This window comes from Anomaloglossus baeobatrachus, chromosome 2, assembly GCF_048569485.1.
Source record: "Anomaloglossus baeobatrachus isolate aAnoBae1 chromosome 2, aAnoBae1.hap1, whole genome shotgun sequence".
Taxonomy (NCBI): domain Eukaryota; kingdom Metazoa; phylum Chordata; class Amphibia; order Anura; family Aromobatidae; genus Anomaloglossus; species Anomaloglossus baeobatrachus.
Genome location: NC_134354.1, coordinates 591,506,565 through 591,523,985, shown reverse-complemented (window position 1 = coordinate 591,523,985; position 17,421 = coordinate 591,506,565). Strand labels below are relative to the sequence as shown.

The following is a 17,421-nucleotide window of genomic DNA, read 5'->3' as shown; positions in this document are numbered from 1 at the left end:
TAAAAATAATATAACATTACTGGACTAACGTATAATTTAGACTCAAATTCAGATAACTATTAAGGACCAGAATCACTTATCCTGTAGGAGTATTCAGGGCAACGTCCTCGTGATATGTATTCATTGGTGCACCAATGGGGGTGGAGATCTGGGCAGCTTTGAGGGACAGCCGTCGTGGAATGGTTGCACCAATTCAACCCTAGGCTGTGTGTAACATAATCGTTATATCTCCATTAACAGATAGCGGACAGGTTTTCTTGAGGGTTGTATTAGATTGATTGCCCATTAGTACAGTCATTGGATACTAACTCCTATAATTGATATTGGGAGTTTCGTTATCCGAGATATTCTACAATCTATGTGGCGTGTTTGTATATGTTCACTGTTTGCGGGATAGTATGATTAAGGTGAATTTTTTTACTAATATATATAATACATTTAAGGTAGACTTTGTAAAAAAAAAAAAAAAAGTTGGAATTACTGCCTTGTATTCATTATTTTTGAGTTCTTTGTGCTATTCATTTCAGTCTAGTGTTTTTTGTTGTTTTTTTTGTGTACTGTTCTATGTGCGAGTTTTATCATCAGTGTGATACCTAATGTTCTCTTATGCAAACAGAAAAGTTCTAGTTTCTCCTATACCATTTAAGGTGGCTTTACACACTGCAACATCGCAAATGACATCGCTGTAACGTCACCGGTTTTCTGACGTTATAGCGACCTCCCCAGCGACATTGCAGTATGTGAAACACATCAGCGACCTGGCCCCTGCTGTGAAGTTGTGATCGCTACAAATCGTTCAGGACCATTCTTTGGTCCTTTGTTTCCCGCTGTGCAGCAAAGTTTTAGTGTGTAAAGGGGACTTTACAGCGACTTTGTTAGCGACTTCCCTTTCAAAAAGCTGCTTTACAACGTCCCCAATGACTAGCTAGGTCGTTCTGCAGGTCCGGATCGCTGTTGCGTCGTTGGCCAGGTCTGCCTGTTTGACAGCTCACCAGAGACTTTGTAGCGATCCCGGCCAGGTTGGAATTGCTGGTGGGATCGCTAGAAAGTTTCAGTGTGTAAAGGGGCCTTTAGACTAAAAAATACACAACTTGAATCACACATGGATGGCATCAGAAACAATCTCGTTTTCTTTTTGCAATTTACTCATTCACTTAAAAAGGCAAGAAAAACTAAAATGGCTACATATTCTATGCATGAAAAACATTGGGAGGACATGTATGGCAAAGGCGGACTTGTGTATGGACTGAATTTGAACTCCCTTTTTGTATGTTGCTCGTAGAGTTGCACTAGCTCAAACGCCTTGTATTATAGTGTTAGTGAATGCTACCTGATCTAATGTTTGTTCTGACTATTTCATTTTTACATTTAGGTTTTGATCACCTTGTATTGGCTTGGGAGAACAGCACAGAGCCTGCCGTACTATAATGGTTCACAACTTAACTTGAAAGCTTTTGAAGGATTACTGGGTCAAACGCTGACCAAGGTAAGAAGGTCCATAAAAAGCTAAAGACAAACCTTTTGTAATGTTGAACAACCTCACATTATGTGGACTGATAAGATGAATCTAGAACACATTACTAATTGCACTGTGGCTATTACAAGTACGACTTGACGGCAATGTCTGTGGTTGTAGCTGCCAAATAAATTGTGAAATACATACACCAGATAGCTTGCGTGTCCTAATAAAATAGAATGATATCCTTGTAACCCAGCTTGCTTGTGCTGCATTTAATTTCTATATATCATTAGATGACAGCAGAGGATTTATTATTGGTGCAAGTGAGAAGGGAGCGGCTGTATCTACTTCACCAATGTCAAAGTCCAATTCTCCTTGAAGAACTTAACAGGTTTTTTTTATGTTATCCCTAGTGTAGTTATTGTTTTAGGTTTTGGAATAGACTGCACAAATAAATGCCTTTTTTCTGTTTCTTTTTTGAAGGAGAACACTTATCAAATTTATTTGTTTTTTTTTTGTCAAGGATTTTTAGGAAAGATTGATCTCGCACTTTAGACGCGAGAGGGAAAAGAACAGTAAAATTTTACTTATTGATCACTGCAGCAGAAATATGGTTCTCTGCTGACATACCTATACACTCCAAAACACATTTCATATTTTTATGATTTGTAAGTAATACTAATAGGGTTCTATAGGAAAATGGGTTAACCGCGGAGAACGCTTTTGATGCTTATAGTTTGCCATTTTTAAGATGAAGCAACAAAGGTAAACAATTACATAGGATTGCACTGGGAACGGGTCCACAAGATAGATCCATAGATGTGCTCCAGGAGACTGAGACTTGGTAGGCATAATTCTGTAGACCTGATGTAGAGAACTGAGTTGCTACATGGATTATATTAAGGACCCTTTAATTTCCCTTTATTGTAAGAAATCTAGGACTGCTAAATAGAAAAGTTAAAATAAAATTGAGAATGGCAGAATAAACATGTGAAGTTCCAATTTCTTAATACTAAATATTCTTTACAATTGTCAAATTACTGTAGATCAACAGTAGACAAAATGTCATTTTCCTGATACTTTTTGCAGTGTATTTAGGCTAATATGTAGGCATATATATTCTTATTTATTTTCTAATCTTTCAATTTTTAAGTAAAATAACTCACGTGAAAGTCCATCTTAAAAAAAGCAAGTGAGGAAATTTGTTTCTGTACCGTATTAAACATGTCAGAAAAAAAACAATGGAAAAGAAAACTGTAGGTGTGGCAATTTCAGATCATGAAACTGACTTATCTTTACTACTATCAAGTGTAAAGGTTGAGTAAGAATCCTACATTACTAATCATGTATGAGTTCAATACTTGCTAGGCTATAAATTCATATTAAGTGCTGAACCATTCTGAACAAGGAGACAAAAAAAAAATATAATTGCTTGCACTGATAAACACAACAATATTTGTGATTTACTAATAGATCAGACTGAACATGAGTCAACAGTGTGATGCAGCAGCAGCAAAAAAAAAAAAAGGCAAACATAATTCTGGGATGTATTTACAGAGGGATACAGTCTAAATCATGTGGAAGATATTGCCCTCTGCTCTTCTTTGGTCAGACTTTATCTAGAACCCCTATGTCCAGTTCTAATGGGTCTGCGCACACATCAGTGATTTTTCACTGAACGTGTCTCCGTGCAGCGTACACGCTTGTCCGTGATTCTGCACGGAGACAAGTCAGTTTTTTTCTGGCATCACTGATGACACACGGACCACACTATGGTGTGATCCGTGTGTGATCCGTGAAACACGTACCAGAAAAGCACTGACATAAAATAATAAAAAATTTCAACTAACCTTTCCAGCGACGCGCTGTGCAGCCTCCGCTCTCTGCAGCTCCTGCCCGGCTCATGAATATTCATGAATGCAGGAACAGCCGATCCGGAAGTAGCTGCAGAGAGCGGTGGGCGGACACAGCAGAGCCGAGGAGTTCAGCACCATGGACAGCAGGAGCGAAGGCAGGTGAGTAATGTCCATTTGCGATCACGGATTGCACGTGTGCTGTGAATCACGGAACACGGAGGGACATGTGCGTGTTTTACACGTCAGTGTTTTTCACTGACGTGTGAACGGGGCCTAAAAGACATTGACAAACTGGAGCAAGTTCGGGAAAACTGACCAGAATGGTGACTGGTCTACAGACCACGTCCTTTGATTGGGAGGACACACAGATTAGATATTAAAAAAAAACGTTTTGACAGTGAGGTAGTGAGTTCCTCTTTAATGGAAGTCTTCAAAAAGAGACTTGACGGACATGTGTGGGATGATATAGTGAAGTAGGGGGTTGGACCAGATAACCCTGGACATCCCTTTCCAAACTCTACCATTCTATGATGTTATTATCTAATAAGAAATTGTGAAATATGATTTAGATCGAAACCTGAAATTGCTAGGGCTAATAATCCATGCCAAGTTTTATCATTCTTCGGCCACAACTCGTTTAAATCACTGAGCAAAGCTGGCAATTTGGGAGATTAAAGCCATTTTGGTTCTTTCACGGAGCATTCAAAATCTAACTTAATATCAACTGGCATGGAGTATGGAAACTTGAGTTCATTCTTCTAGCTGTACTTGAAGCTGAAGGAAAGTTTGACACTCCTTATTTTACATTTTGTTACTGGCTTTTTCCAGGGCAAACAATGGTTATAGGTGTTTCCCTTTCAATACAGCTTGAGCAGTGAAGGGATTGTGTGAACTCATCTTGTTCACAGTATTTAGATGTACAGTCAAAATATTCTCCGATAAGTGATGTAGGATTTAGGAGTTGAGTATTCGTGGTTTTGTTTTACTACCAATGTATTTCTTTTTGCTGACAAAATCTAGGCACTAGAAGAATCCAGCAGTTTAAAGAGAAGTGGGAGAGATAGCGGCTGTGGTGACTTATGGTATAGTGAGAAAGGAGAAAATCTATATCCTGTTCATAAAAGAGACGATTCTTGGGACAGCTTGGACTCCTTTGGCTCCAAGTCATATACCAGCTTTTCCTCAGACACCACCTTGAAAGGCAGCAGCGAGGGTAAGATGGTTTTCACTTTTTGGAGTTTTTAAAACATTATATTTTGTACACCATGCCTTAGAACTGATTCATACTCTGGGGGGAGGGGTAGTATTTTTTTTGTTGGGGGGGGTACTATTAATGCCTTGCATTTGCAAATTTGGAAAGTGCATCTATCTATTTATGGTTAAAACCTCAATATACCCTATTTTTTGTATATATAAATGTGCTATTGACATGAATTTTTAACAAGGTGTTGGTAACAACTCAACCAACCCACACAGGAAAGGAAATCAAACCATTGATGTCCATTAATTTAGTGATGTGTAATAATGAGAAATGACACAAAGAAAAAGTATTAAACAAATGAAGAAAGTTGCAAAAAGCCATGGAAAGTCATGTCAGCTGAAATCTATTAGTAATTAGAAAGCAAACCTATCACTTAGTGAAAAATATAACATGGTTCAACTGGTGGCCTAGAGAGTTTTCTCATTATCAAGGTGCCACACAAGATACATCTCATCATGGTTAAAACCAGTGAACAGTCTGAAAACGTTTCCATCCTTTATTGTTGCAAAACCTACCTGATAGCATTGGTTATTGAAGAATTTCTAAACTATTAAAGGTTCCAGTGAAGACTGTTGGGGCCATAATCTGGAAGTGGAAAGAACATCATAAACCATAAACCGGCCAAGACCAGGTACCCCCAGCAAGATTCCAGGCAGAAGAGTGAAAAGAATCTTCAGAAGAGTTGTCCAAAAGCCACCTATAGAGAGCTACAAAAAAACCTGGAATCAGAAGACACAATTGTTTAAAAAAATAAACAAAAAAAACAAACAAAGCCCCCAATAAGTAATGCACTCAACCGCCCACCCCCCCATGGCCTGTATGCACTCTTACCAATCAAAACTCCAATGCTGGACAAAAAAAAATGTTCAAGTGCGTTTAAAGTTTGCTCCACACCATTTAAACAAGCTTGTGAAATACTGGAAGAATATAGTCTGGTCAGAGGACACCAAAATTTAACTGTTGGGATGCCGTCATATACATTCTTGATAAAAAATCTGCTGCCATGTACCAGGATGGTGAAGGTGAAAGTAGGGTGGACATTTCAGCAAGACAATGATCCCAAACACACAGCCAGGGAAACTCCTCAATTGGTTTCAGAGAAACAGAAAATAAAGCTGCTGGAATGACCCAGCCAATACACTGACTACAATCCAATAGAACGTTTATGGAAGGAACTAAAGCTCACAATTCGCAGGAGCCCACAGAACCTCCAGGATTGGAAAAGCATGTGGAAGAATGGACTAATATCACAACTGAGTAATGCATGCAACTAGTTTCTCCACAAGGGAGGCATCTTGAAGCTGTTATCACCAACAAAGGCTTTTGTATGAAGTATTAAATACATTTCAGTAAGTGTGTTCAATCCTTTTTTTACTGTCCTTTCTCGTTATAAGACATCACTAAATTTATGGACTTCGATGGTTTGCTTTCTTTGCCTGTTTGGATTGTATGGATTATCAACATCTGGGCAGAAATTCATGTTAATAGAACCTTTTGAAATATATTTACTTAGAAAATTGTATTTTTCACATACCATAGTTTGAAATATGATAATATTAAAGGAACCATGTTTTTAATTTTGCCTTTATGAAAAATGATGATATTAATTGGAATATGTCAAATTTGAAATGGTATTTAAAAAGGCATGACTAGACCAGTGCTTTCAACATTACGGAAATATTTAAAAAGGTATTCTAAAGTTTGGAAATTGTCTTACACCTACTGGTTAGGGAATAAACTTCTTGATCACTGCAAACCTGACTTTTGGGACACTCAATAATCTTTAAAACCGGGACATTGACAAATGAAGCAATGGGTGTTATGTGCACTGATGTACCGTTCATTCTTAATGGACCGCTGGACATAGCCGATTCTTGTGCTAGGCTGCTTTTCCGTACTCCATAAACATGAATGGAGTGACATTGTGCACGATTGGCCACTGCTTCATTCACACAAGGTTCATCAATGCTCTGGTTCTTGGGATTGTTGGAGGTCCCAGAGGTCAGACCCATGTCGATAAGGATAACTTCCAAACTTAAGAATACATTTTTAGGGATTGGGTTGACTGAAGGGGACTATTGTTTTGTAGTCTTTTGTCTCTGACTTAGGCTGCTTTCACACCTCCGTTTTTTCCTGTGCGGCACAATCCGGCACTTTGCAGAAAAAACGCAACCGTTTTTTTTTTTGTTTTTTTTTGCTGCCGGTTTGCGTTTTTTTTTTTTGCATAGACTAACATTAGTGCCGCAAGGGCTTGCGTTCCGTCTGTTTTTTGCCGCATGCGGCAGATTTAGCCGATGCGGCGGCCGGATGGAATGTTGCCTGGCACGTTTTTTTGTGCGGCAAAAAAAAACGCACCGCATCCGGCCAATGCGGCGCATTTTCCTATGCAAGCCTATGGACGCCTGATGCGGCGCGATGCGACAAAAACTGCATCCGGCCGCCGCATGCGGTTTTTGCCACTGCGCATGCTCAGTAGCCTGCCGCAAGTGGCAAAAAACGGACGGGCCGCATGTAAAAAACTTATGCAAAGGATGCGGTGTTTTCGCCGCATCCGTTGCATAGGTTTCACAGCCGGAGTGAGCCGCACTGCAATAACCGGATGTGTGAAAGCAGCCTTATACACCTTCTTCACTGGTACTGAATGACTTAAATAGAACAGACCCGCTTTTGGCTTCGTAAACACAGACTTCATTTGACATTCATCTGATTCAGAATGACTTCCTTCTGAATGTGCTGTGACGTGTGTCCTTGAATATCCCTCATCCATGTTAACACTGACATTTACCTGAATGAGGTATAATAATGAAACCACATGTAGTTATTGAACATAAGTGACCTATTGGATGCTACATACATTTTGTAAAAACATTTTTTTCCTTCCTACCAGATGATCTTATATACTAGTCACAAGTACAATATGTACTGCAGCTATGTTTTTATAGACCACTATTAGACACTATTATTTGCTAAGTTCACTGAATGTGCCTAATGTTCCATCATTCATTTTTATTGGGGTTTTTTCCCCCCCCCATCTGAAACTGAATCGTTTCTCCCATTGTTGAACATCATTCATGGCATAGATCTTAAAATTAACACGCGTTCTGCGTGCTGTAAAAAGAAAAAAAATCCAGTGAAGAAGACTGTTAGGGGTGCTTCACACACAGCGAGCTCACTGCCGAGATCGCTGCTGAGTCACGCTTTTTGTGACGCAGCAGTGACCTCATTAGCGATCTCGCTGTGTGTGACACTGAGCAGCGATCTGGCCCCTGCTGCGAGATCGCTGCTCGTTACACACAGCCCTGGTTCGTTTTCTTCAAAGCCGCTCTCCCGCTGTGACACACAGATCGCTGTGTGTGACAGCGAGAGAGCGACAAATGAAGCGAGCAGGGAGCAGGAGCCGGCGTCTGACAGCTGAGGTAAGCTGTATCCAAGATAAACATCGGGTAACCAAGGTGGTTACCCGATATTTACCTTAGTTACCAGCCTCTGCAGCTCTCACGCTGCCTGTGCTGCCGGCTCCGGCTCTCTGCACATGTAGCTGCTGTACACATCGGGTTAATTAACCCGATGTGTACTGTAGCTAGGAGAGCAAGGAGCCAGCGCTCAGTGTGCGCGGCTCCCTGCACACACAGCTGTGCGCTGGTAACTAATGTAAACATCGGGTAACCATACCCGATGTTTACCTTAGTTACCAGTCTCCGCAGCTTCCAGACGGCGGCTCCGTGCAAGCGCAGCGTCGCTTGCACGTCGCTGCTGGCTGGAGGCTGTTCACTGGTCGCTGGTGAGATCTGCCTGTTTGACAGCTCACCAGCGACCATGTAGCGATGCAGCAGCGATCCTGACCAGGTCAGATCGCTGGTCGGATCGCTGCTGCATCGCTAAGTGTGAAGGTACCCTTACTTACAAGGTTCAAGGTTTAGATTATTGTTCACAGCCCACAACCAAATACTGCTGGTCACACGCTCTTTACCTAGAACCGGTGTATTTATGTTGAGCTAATATGGAAGCTAATGGTGGTTTGAAACCATTTTCATTCTTTTCTTTTATGTTTTATAGCCTGGTAAAGAAGAAATTATTATTTCATTGTTAGATCTTATGTAAATTGAATATATTAGAATTTCCAATATACAACAGACACGTGATATTCTTCATTCAAGGGAACTTGTCAGATCCAATATGTACCCAGAACCATGAGCAGTTCTGGCTGCATATTGCTAATCCCTGCCTAAATGTCCCTGTATACACTAGTGTAGAAAAAGTATTTCTAAAGATCGTATATCATATGCTAATGAGCGAGGGGACTAGTCACTTGGGCGTTAGTTCCCCTGGCTAGTCGGCTCATTAGCATGTTAGTACACACCTGTGTGCGTACTAACATGCTAATGAATGCGCTGTGTTAGAGGATGATCTCACTCACATATCAGACTGCCATTGCCTCCCGACACTGGATTTCGGCTCAGTTTGCATTATCTCAGTTTTGGTCATGCACACTATGAAGCCGGGTGTATGCGATCTGGCTTCAAACTGAAGTAGTGCACATGACCAGAAGTCTGGGATCATGCGTACTGAGCCGAAATCCACCATCTGATGGCATTGGCAGCGAAGGGATGAGTGAAATCATCCTCTGACACTGTACATTCATTAACATGTTGACACGCCCACAGGGGCATACTAACATGCTAATAGAGCCAGCTAAAGCCCAGGGGACTAGTCCCCTCGCTCATTAGCATACAGTAAAAGATCTTTAGAAATTCTTTTGCTAAAGATTCCCTTATCTATGCTAGTGTATACAGGGACGGTTAGGCAGGGATTAGCAACATGCATCCAGAACTACTCGTGGGTCTGGGTGCATATTGGACCTGACAGGTTTCCTTTAGCATAAACCTGCATAGTGAATATAATGCTTCCATTCCTTTTCGGTCAGCTGTGCAAGATAGTTGAGCTGTAAACACTCTTAGGCCATGTGCACATGTCCAGTAATCATCCTTTAGAACAGATTCAGCAGCAATCTGTTGGCAAAAAAGTTGTGCAAATATAACTTTTTTTTTTGTCAGTTTTGTAAAATTAGATTTTTGCAGAATTTATTTTTTACCAACATGGGAGTTTATGGAAACAGAGCCGATAACTGATTGCTATTTTTTTCCATTTGAAACTGATCCAGTAAGCAAAAAATGGATGACTAAATAGCAGTCAGTTAACTGATCAGTTTTCCTCAGACTCCCATGTAAAGAGAACCCACCCCCCCACAGATCCTGCAAAAAAAAAAATCAATTTTTTCAAAACTGACTAAAAAGTTGTCTTTGCACAAGTTTTGTGCCAACAGACTCCTGCTGGATCCGTTCTAACGGATGATCACTGGACATGTGAACTTGGCCTAGACACTTTTCATCCATCAAATAAGCGGATTGCCCATAACTGGTGACTATTTGTGACATTTTTGATATCGTTAGTGGATGCATTTATTTCTGCTTTGGTTTTTCAAACGGATGCAGAAACTGACATGATTACTGGACATGTGAACATTGCCTTCGTCTTCTATATTAATTCACAGGTGGAGAAAGTGATACCGAGTCTGAACTCACCTACAAGATGCAGGGGGAGGCAACCAAAAATGACATGTCCTTTAGAAGGACTTCTACATTGGAACCCAAGGCAGCTGCTAACTTCAATCAGTTCCTCCCAGCTAAATCAAAGCAGTTAAATTACATGCCAGCACCTTTAAGGAAAAAGCGGGTGGATAGAAATGAGGACAGCAGAAAGAGCTGGGCTAGTCCTGTCTTTACAGAATCTGATGGAACGTTTTCCAGGTAGGATTGGATTTGTGCTGGATAAGATTAAAAGACAAACTTGCTTTCTTCTAGAATATACAGTAACCGCATAGCTTTTTTAACCCCTTAGTGACCCATGGGTACGTCATGGATCGTGTGAGGTTAATCCCCGCCCCCTGCCGTGGGCAGGCCGCAGCGATCCGCACACATCAACTGATTTCAACAGCTGATGTGTGCCTGCTAGTCGCCAGTGGAATAGTGTTCCACCCGTGACTATTAACCCCTTACATCTCGCTGATGTATATGCGCGCAGCCATTATGATGACTTACCCCGCCCTCATCGGAAGTCACGTGACGTAATCACGTGACTTCTGGTGGTTGCCATGGTAGCACAAGGGTCATGTGATGACGCCTGTGCTAACATGAGTCACTTTCTCTCAATGCCGGAATAGTGTCGGCATTGAAAGTAAACCAGCATATCTGCAGATCTCAGCTCTGTAGCTGTGATCTGGAGATATGGAAGAACGATCAGACAGCTAATCCATATAGCCCCCTAAGAGACCTAATAAGATAAAAACATTTTTTTTTAAAAAAAACCCTAAAAGTTCAAATCACCCCCCTTTTGCCCCATTGAAAATTAAAGGGTTAAAAAAATATATATATATACTCACATTTGGTATTGCTGCGTTCATAAACGCCCGTTCTATCAAAATATAAAATCAATTAATCTGATTGGTAAATGGCGTAGCAGCAAAAAATTGCAAACGCCAAAATTACGTTTTTTGGTCATCGCAAATTTTGCGCAAAATGCAATAACAGGCGATCAAAACGTAGCATCTGCATAAAAATGGTACAGTTAAAATGTCAGCTCAAGACGCAAAAAATAAGCCATCACTGAGCCATAGATACCGAGAGATGAAAACTCTACGGGTTTCGGAAAAGTGCACAAAACGTGCACTACTTTTTTGGACAAACTTGTGAATTTTTTTAACCCCTTAGATACAAGTAAACCTATTCATGTTTGGTGTCTCCAAACTCGCACCGACCTCAGGCATCACATCAACACATTAGTGTTACCATATAGTGAACATGGTGAATAAAATATCCCAAAAACTATTGTGCGATCACACTTTTTTGCAGTTTTTCCGCACTTGGAATTTTTTTTGATGTTTTACAGTACACTATATGGTAAAACTTATGGTTGTATTTAAAACTACAACTCTTCCCGCAAAAAACAAGCCCTTACATGGCAAGATTGACGGAAAAAATAAAAAAGTTACGGCTCTTGGAAGAGAGCGAGAGAAAAAAATAAATTCCACTGGCGTCTATAGGATGTGCACAGCGCAGCTGTGGATGAAGTGCCATCCACTGGGTGATGTAAATCTCATATTGTTTTTAGAGTAGGGAACATTAGAGGCCTCATGCAATATTTATTAGCCTTTTTGGAAAGTCACTTAATTATATGAAGGCCGCATGATTTAGACGTTACTTTAATATTCCTGGAAAGCACTTGGAAGTTTTTTTACAATGACTGTTTCATATTTTGGATATATACATTAAAATAAGATTATAATTAGTGTCAGCAGCATTATGGTGTCATCTCAGTAAGTCATTCAAACTAGGTAATTCAGAATGCATGCTAATTTGTTAGTTTTTTTTAATGTATGCACATTTTACAGTTGTTCCTTCAGTTTAATACAGCAACCGCAGGTTTGGGCCTATTTACATCTCTGGCTTGAGAGGTTTTCTTTCATCTCCTTAACATTCTTTCAAGCAGTTCAGATTCTGAGGATGATGGGAAGTTACCGGATTTGGTGCTTGATGATTTAGCAAAAAGAAAATTTCACATGAACCGTAAACAGTCTATTTCTATTTCGCCTACTCTTTCTGTACGATCTCAAACGGACTCTGAGAAAACACTGAAAAGTGTAACCATTATGTTACCTACGTCTCAAGTAGGAAATGGCAGGTCAGAAGCATGAGGCTGATGTGTCGTGATACAATTGTGATAATGTGTGCACATAGCTGACTATCATTTCCTGTTTATGAATTAACCATGCTTAGTTGTGTGAAGTGGTTTGTTTTTTTGTTAAGACAAACTAAAAAAAATTGTATGTATATAGCTACGACCTGATTGGTTTTAAAAAGGGCATGCTGACAATTCTGCAATTTTCGTCAAGATATGGCTAATTTATTGGCCATTTTGTACATTAGCGAAAACCAAGAATCAGTGGAGAAATTCATTCAAGTTACGATGAAGGACCGTGTAGATTATGCTACGTTTTCTTCTGATGAGGATGAAGAAACTTCAGTAGAAATTCCGAATATTATAAAGGATGATTTCTTTGTTAGAAAAGTCAACTTGCCTTCACCAGTGTTGAAGCTTGCCTCCGTACAAAATAAAGATCGATTTCAGAATATGTGGACAAAGACTCGACATAAACCATGGTACAATGAATTTCAGGGATTCAGGTTTGTCTCCCCTTTCATAAATATAATTTTGTGCTTTACTTCCATCACCAGTCTTGAGCATGGACAACTGCGATAACTGTGCAAGAACAATTTTTAGCCCTACTCCTCAATCAGCTGTTCATGGGGATTCAGTTGTCCGCTTTACCTAGTATCCTACATCTATGCATTGTTGATTTGATAGATAATAGAGGCTTTGGTTAGGCGGCGATTCTGTTGTCATTCTAAAACAGCATCTGAAAAATGGCTCCCTAAACCGGATAACCATTTAAAATGTAAATGTTCGGTTACCTGCAATAAGTACAGCAGACAGATAACTGAAAGTCTTTCCTTGAAAAGTTTGAATACAGAAGCTTTATTTTTCTACTTTCCTGAGACCTTCCTCCTTTTGGGTTCTTAATAGCTACACAGACAATATGTCTGCCCATGGTCGGTCATTATTTAAACTATACGTTTTTACTAGGCTTTCAATGGAAAGCAAGACAACAACTAAAAATGTTGTTCTTAGACACCTTTTGGTTTTAGCATTTTATCTCTCAGTATCCAGATAAATTTTTGTAAAAGGCATTCTGACTCGGCACCTGCAGTCTATTGTATATGAAACGTGGGTTGGGGTTCCCAACTAAGTTAAATTCATTTAAGCACTGTGTAATTTAAGCACTTATTATACATTAAACATATAACCTTAGCCATAGTTTATAAATTTAATATTATAGATATAGAACAATGTATTTTGTTGACAACATAGGCTGACTCCTTATTGCTCTCAAGTCAAGGGAGTCTTGCATGTTTCAAAATCAAAAATTAATTATTTATACACAATATAAAAAGACTAGGCAATATGATATATTTGTATAAAGTAGCAATCCTTTCATGCACACCCTGTGGTTGGGAGAGTTAAATATCTCATTTCATGTTTTCTACAATGGCTGTACAGTAAACGAGTTGGAGGGGACTGTCCATGGACGTCTGATCTTGCCTCTCTATTTGAGCAGAAGAATGATCTCAATTTAAGAAAGGAAAGTGCTGCAGATTTGGACACAAGTTTGTGCAGCAAGGAGGAAAAAAAAACATTGGACACATCGGAAAAGCCAAGGTTACTGTTGGCATGATTTGGGTGATTCATGTTGCGTGTTGTGTTCAGTAGAATACAAAAGAAGAATTTTTATATTCCCTGCATGCAATAGGTGTTTGTTTTTTTTTTTTTTTTATTGCTTCAGATGTTTTGATGTAAAAAGTTAAATTTATTTAAGTTTCTAAACCATTCTGTTTTTTGGCTATTTCAGTCAATTTTTAATACTCCAAGCCCTCCAGAAAATTACTTCAGAATTGCTTTCTTCTGAAAACAAAGTAAAAATTGACCCTACATCTGGTCCTAGACTCATGCTTTCTCTTGAGACTTTAGGTGCACAAAATAGTCTAGCTATGGATCATGGCATTTGTACATTGCCAGATCTTCAAAATGATGACTTATTTGCACGAAAGACTGGATCTTTTCACCTTAACCACGTGGTCAACCTTGGTACACCTTTAGCTCAAGTGCTTGAAATCGAGAAAGACATTGTCCTACAGACTAAAGAAGAGGCAGACAAGCTTCCAGATTTGGTAAAAGATGACATGATTGTTCGCAGACCTCTCTCTGAGCCAAAGGAAGTCCATGTTTCTGGTGCCCCAGACAATTACACTGCAGTTCCCTTTCCCGATCCTTGGTCTCTTCCAGAAGATTTACAATCAAAATTTCTTTGTTTAGTGAAAAAGCAACCGGAGTTTAAGAAGACCGATAATCAAGGAAGAGTACTCACTCCTTCTGATAAATTGAAGAAAGATGACATGCTGACAAGAAAAGTTAACTTATCTCAATGTTTAAATGATGCAAAGCCACAGCATTTTATATCTGGTCCATGCACCGAAGATGATCTAAAAAAGTGGGAGACGATAAGAGAGGCCAGCAAAATGAGGCACAAAAAACGGCTTATGCTGGAAAGGTTAGACTGTCTGCTGGTTGCATGCAAGCTTTGAAACCTAAAAAAAACTTGTACTTGTCGTTTTGGCTTTAATTTGTGTGCGCTAACCTATGGCGCGGCAGCTACAACTGTAGTCTTGACGCACCCAGATTGGAGACCACTGGCTGAAGTTATTCTGTTTGGAATGGGTGCAGTTTTTCTTGGGAGAAGATTTCTATTTTGTCTCCCTTAATAGACCGTTGCAAATAATAAATCTACCTATAGAGCCTATAGAGACATTTTCTTGTACCTTAAAGTCCTATCATAATAGGACAGCTTAATCCATAATCTGCTGAGTAGAGATTGTGCATCTCTAAAGGTCCAGTCACACTAAGCAACTTACCAGCGATCCCAACAACGATAGGGATCGCTGGTAAGTTGCTAGGAGGTTGCTGGTGAGATGTCACACTGCGACGCTCCAGCGATCCCACCAGCAACCTGACCTGGCAGGGATCGCTGGAGTGTGGCTACACGAGTTGCTGGTGAGCTCACCAGCAACCAGTGACCAGCCCCCAGCGCCGCGTGGAAGATGCTGTGCTTGGTAACTAAGGTAAATATCGGGAAACCAACCCGATATTTACCTTGGTTACCAGCGCACGCAGCTACACGTGCAGAGAGCAGGGAGCAGCGCACACTGAGCGCTGGCTCCCTGCTCTCCTAGTTACAGCACACATCGGGTTAATTACCCGATGTGTGCTGCAGCTACATGTGCACAGAGCAGGGAGCAGCGCACAATGCTTAGCGCTGGCTCCCTGCTCTCCTAGCTACAGCACACATCGGGTTAATTAACCCGATGTGTCCTGCAGCTACATGTGCACAGAGCAGGAGCCGGCACTGACAGTGAGAGCGGCGGAGGCTGGTATTAAAGGTAAATATCGGGTAACCAAGGACAGGGCTTCTTGGTTACCCGATGTTTACATTGGTTACCAGCCTCCGCAGAAGCCGGCTCCTGCTGCCTGCACATTAGTTGTTGCTGTCTCGCTGTCACACACAGCGATCTGCGCTTCACAGCGGGACAGCAACAACTAAAAAATGGCCCAGGACATTCAGCAACAACCAACGACCTCACAGCAGGGGCCAGGTTGTTGCTGGATGTCACACACAGCAACATCGCTAGCAACGTCACAAAAGTTGTTCGTTACCAGCGATGTTGCTAGCGATGTTGCTTAGTGTGACGGGGCCTTAAGCCTCATTCAACTTTTAGATCTTCAACTTCGCTTCACTTTATAAAGTGCATTAGAAATATAAGTATGTTAAGGATGAGCATCCTATATGTAGCATGTGATGTACCCCCTCCCTATAAGGCTAGTTTCACACTTGCGTTGGACGGCTTCCGTAGCATTGCGTTATGTGACGGATGCAACAGATGCGTTGCATATAGTGGCACAACGCAATGCTATGGATCGTACAAAATAACGGAAAGCTTTATTTATTTATTTTTCTTCTTTACAGTACCGGCAGCCGACTATTGTGAACGATCAGCTGATCGCGCTTAATAGCCGGCGGCCGAACGCTCTCACATGCCGGCGGCCGAGCGCTCTCACATGCCGGCGGCCGAGCGCTCAGCTGAGCACTATAACATGCCGGCAGCCGGGCGCTCAGCTGTGTGCCCTGACATGCCGGCAGCCGGGCGCTCAGCTGTGTGCCCTGACATGCCGGCGGCCGAGCGCTCAGCTGAGTGCCCTGACATGCCGGCGGCCGAGCGCTCAGCTGAGCGCTATAACATGCCGGCGGCCGGGCGCTCAGCTGAGTGCCCTGACATGGCGGCCGAGCGCTCAGCTGAGTACCCTGACATGCCGGCGGTCGAGCGCTCAGCTGAGTGCCCTGACATGCCGGCGGCCGAGCGCTCAGCTGAACGTTCGGCCACCGAGAAATAAAATAAAGTTTGTGATAAAAAAAAAAAGAGAGAGCATGCGCAGTGAAAAATAAAGGTTTCCGCTGCTCAAAAAAACGTTACATGCAGCGTTCCATCCGCCCGGCGCAGCATCAAAATAACGACGCTGCGTCGTCCAGCGGATGCAACGCTGACACTTGCGTTGACACTTGCGTTACAGTGCGTCGTCCATACAAGTCTATGGAGAATAGCGCAGTGCGTTAACGGACTGCGCTATTCTCCATAGTGACGGACTCCGCTAGACGCAAGTGTGAAAGTAGCCTAACCAGCCTCTGTATATGAAAGGCGCATTATCATAGCGCACCGTTCACAAACGGTTGTAGTCCATTAACAAAAACAGACATATTTTTACATTTGACATGCACTCTCGAAGTGTAAGTTATGCGACGCAAAAACTTATATAACATTATTTTTTATATGTTTGTGTCCCCCTATGAGGACGAGGTTTATACATATCTAATGATACTCATATACTTAAAATATAAACTGTGAATTGTGTGTATTTGTTATACTTGCAAAGTCTCCTGATCTTTTCCGGTAACAGAGAAAATGTGCAATTCATTTTCTTTCTGGTTTCTCAGATTGCGAGAAAAACTGTGTGAGGAAACAGGGTAAGTTTATGATGGGCTGTGTGCTATCCGCTTTCATTTGCATAGGTCTCGTTTAGTTCATCTACTAATTTTTCAGCGTGCATCAAGCAGCTACTACTTA

General features: G+C 41.2%; 1 protein-coding gene across 14 annotated transcripts in view; it reads left to right on the top strand.

The window, feature by feature from the left end:
- Nucleotides 1–17,421, top strand: part of LMO7 (LIM domain 7) — a 208,813-nt gene that overhangs the window by 136,554 nt on the left and 54,838 nt on the right. For 8 of the 14 annotated variants that reach the window (XM_075336798.1, XM_075336801.1, XM_075336797.1 and 5 more), the window contains 8 exons: nucleotides 1,373–1,486; nucleotides 4,336–4,528; nucleotides 10,128–10,383; nucleotides 12,119–12,313; nucleotides 12,559–12,816; nucleotides 13,751–13,909; nucleotides 14,100–14,798; nucleotides 17,292–17,321. In XM_075336798.1, the coding sequence (XP_075192913.1) occupies nucleotides 1,373–1,486; nucleotides 4,336–4,528; nucleotides 10,128–10,383; nucleotides 12,119–12,313; nucleotides 12,559–12,816; nucleotides 13,751–13,909; nucleotides 14,100–14,798; nucleotides 17,292–17,321 (1,904 nt within the window). The remainder of the gene's footprint in view (nucleotides 1–1,372; nucleotides 1,487–4,335; nucleotides 4,529–10,127; nucleotides 10,384–12,118; nucleotides 12,314–12,558; nucleotides 12,817–13,750; nucleotides 13,910–14,099; nucleotides 14,799–17,291; nucleotides 17,322–17,421) is intronic. The other 6 variants (XM_075336808.1, XM_075336809.1, XM_075336804.1 and 3 more) reach the window with 3 other exon arrangements.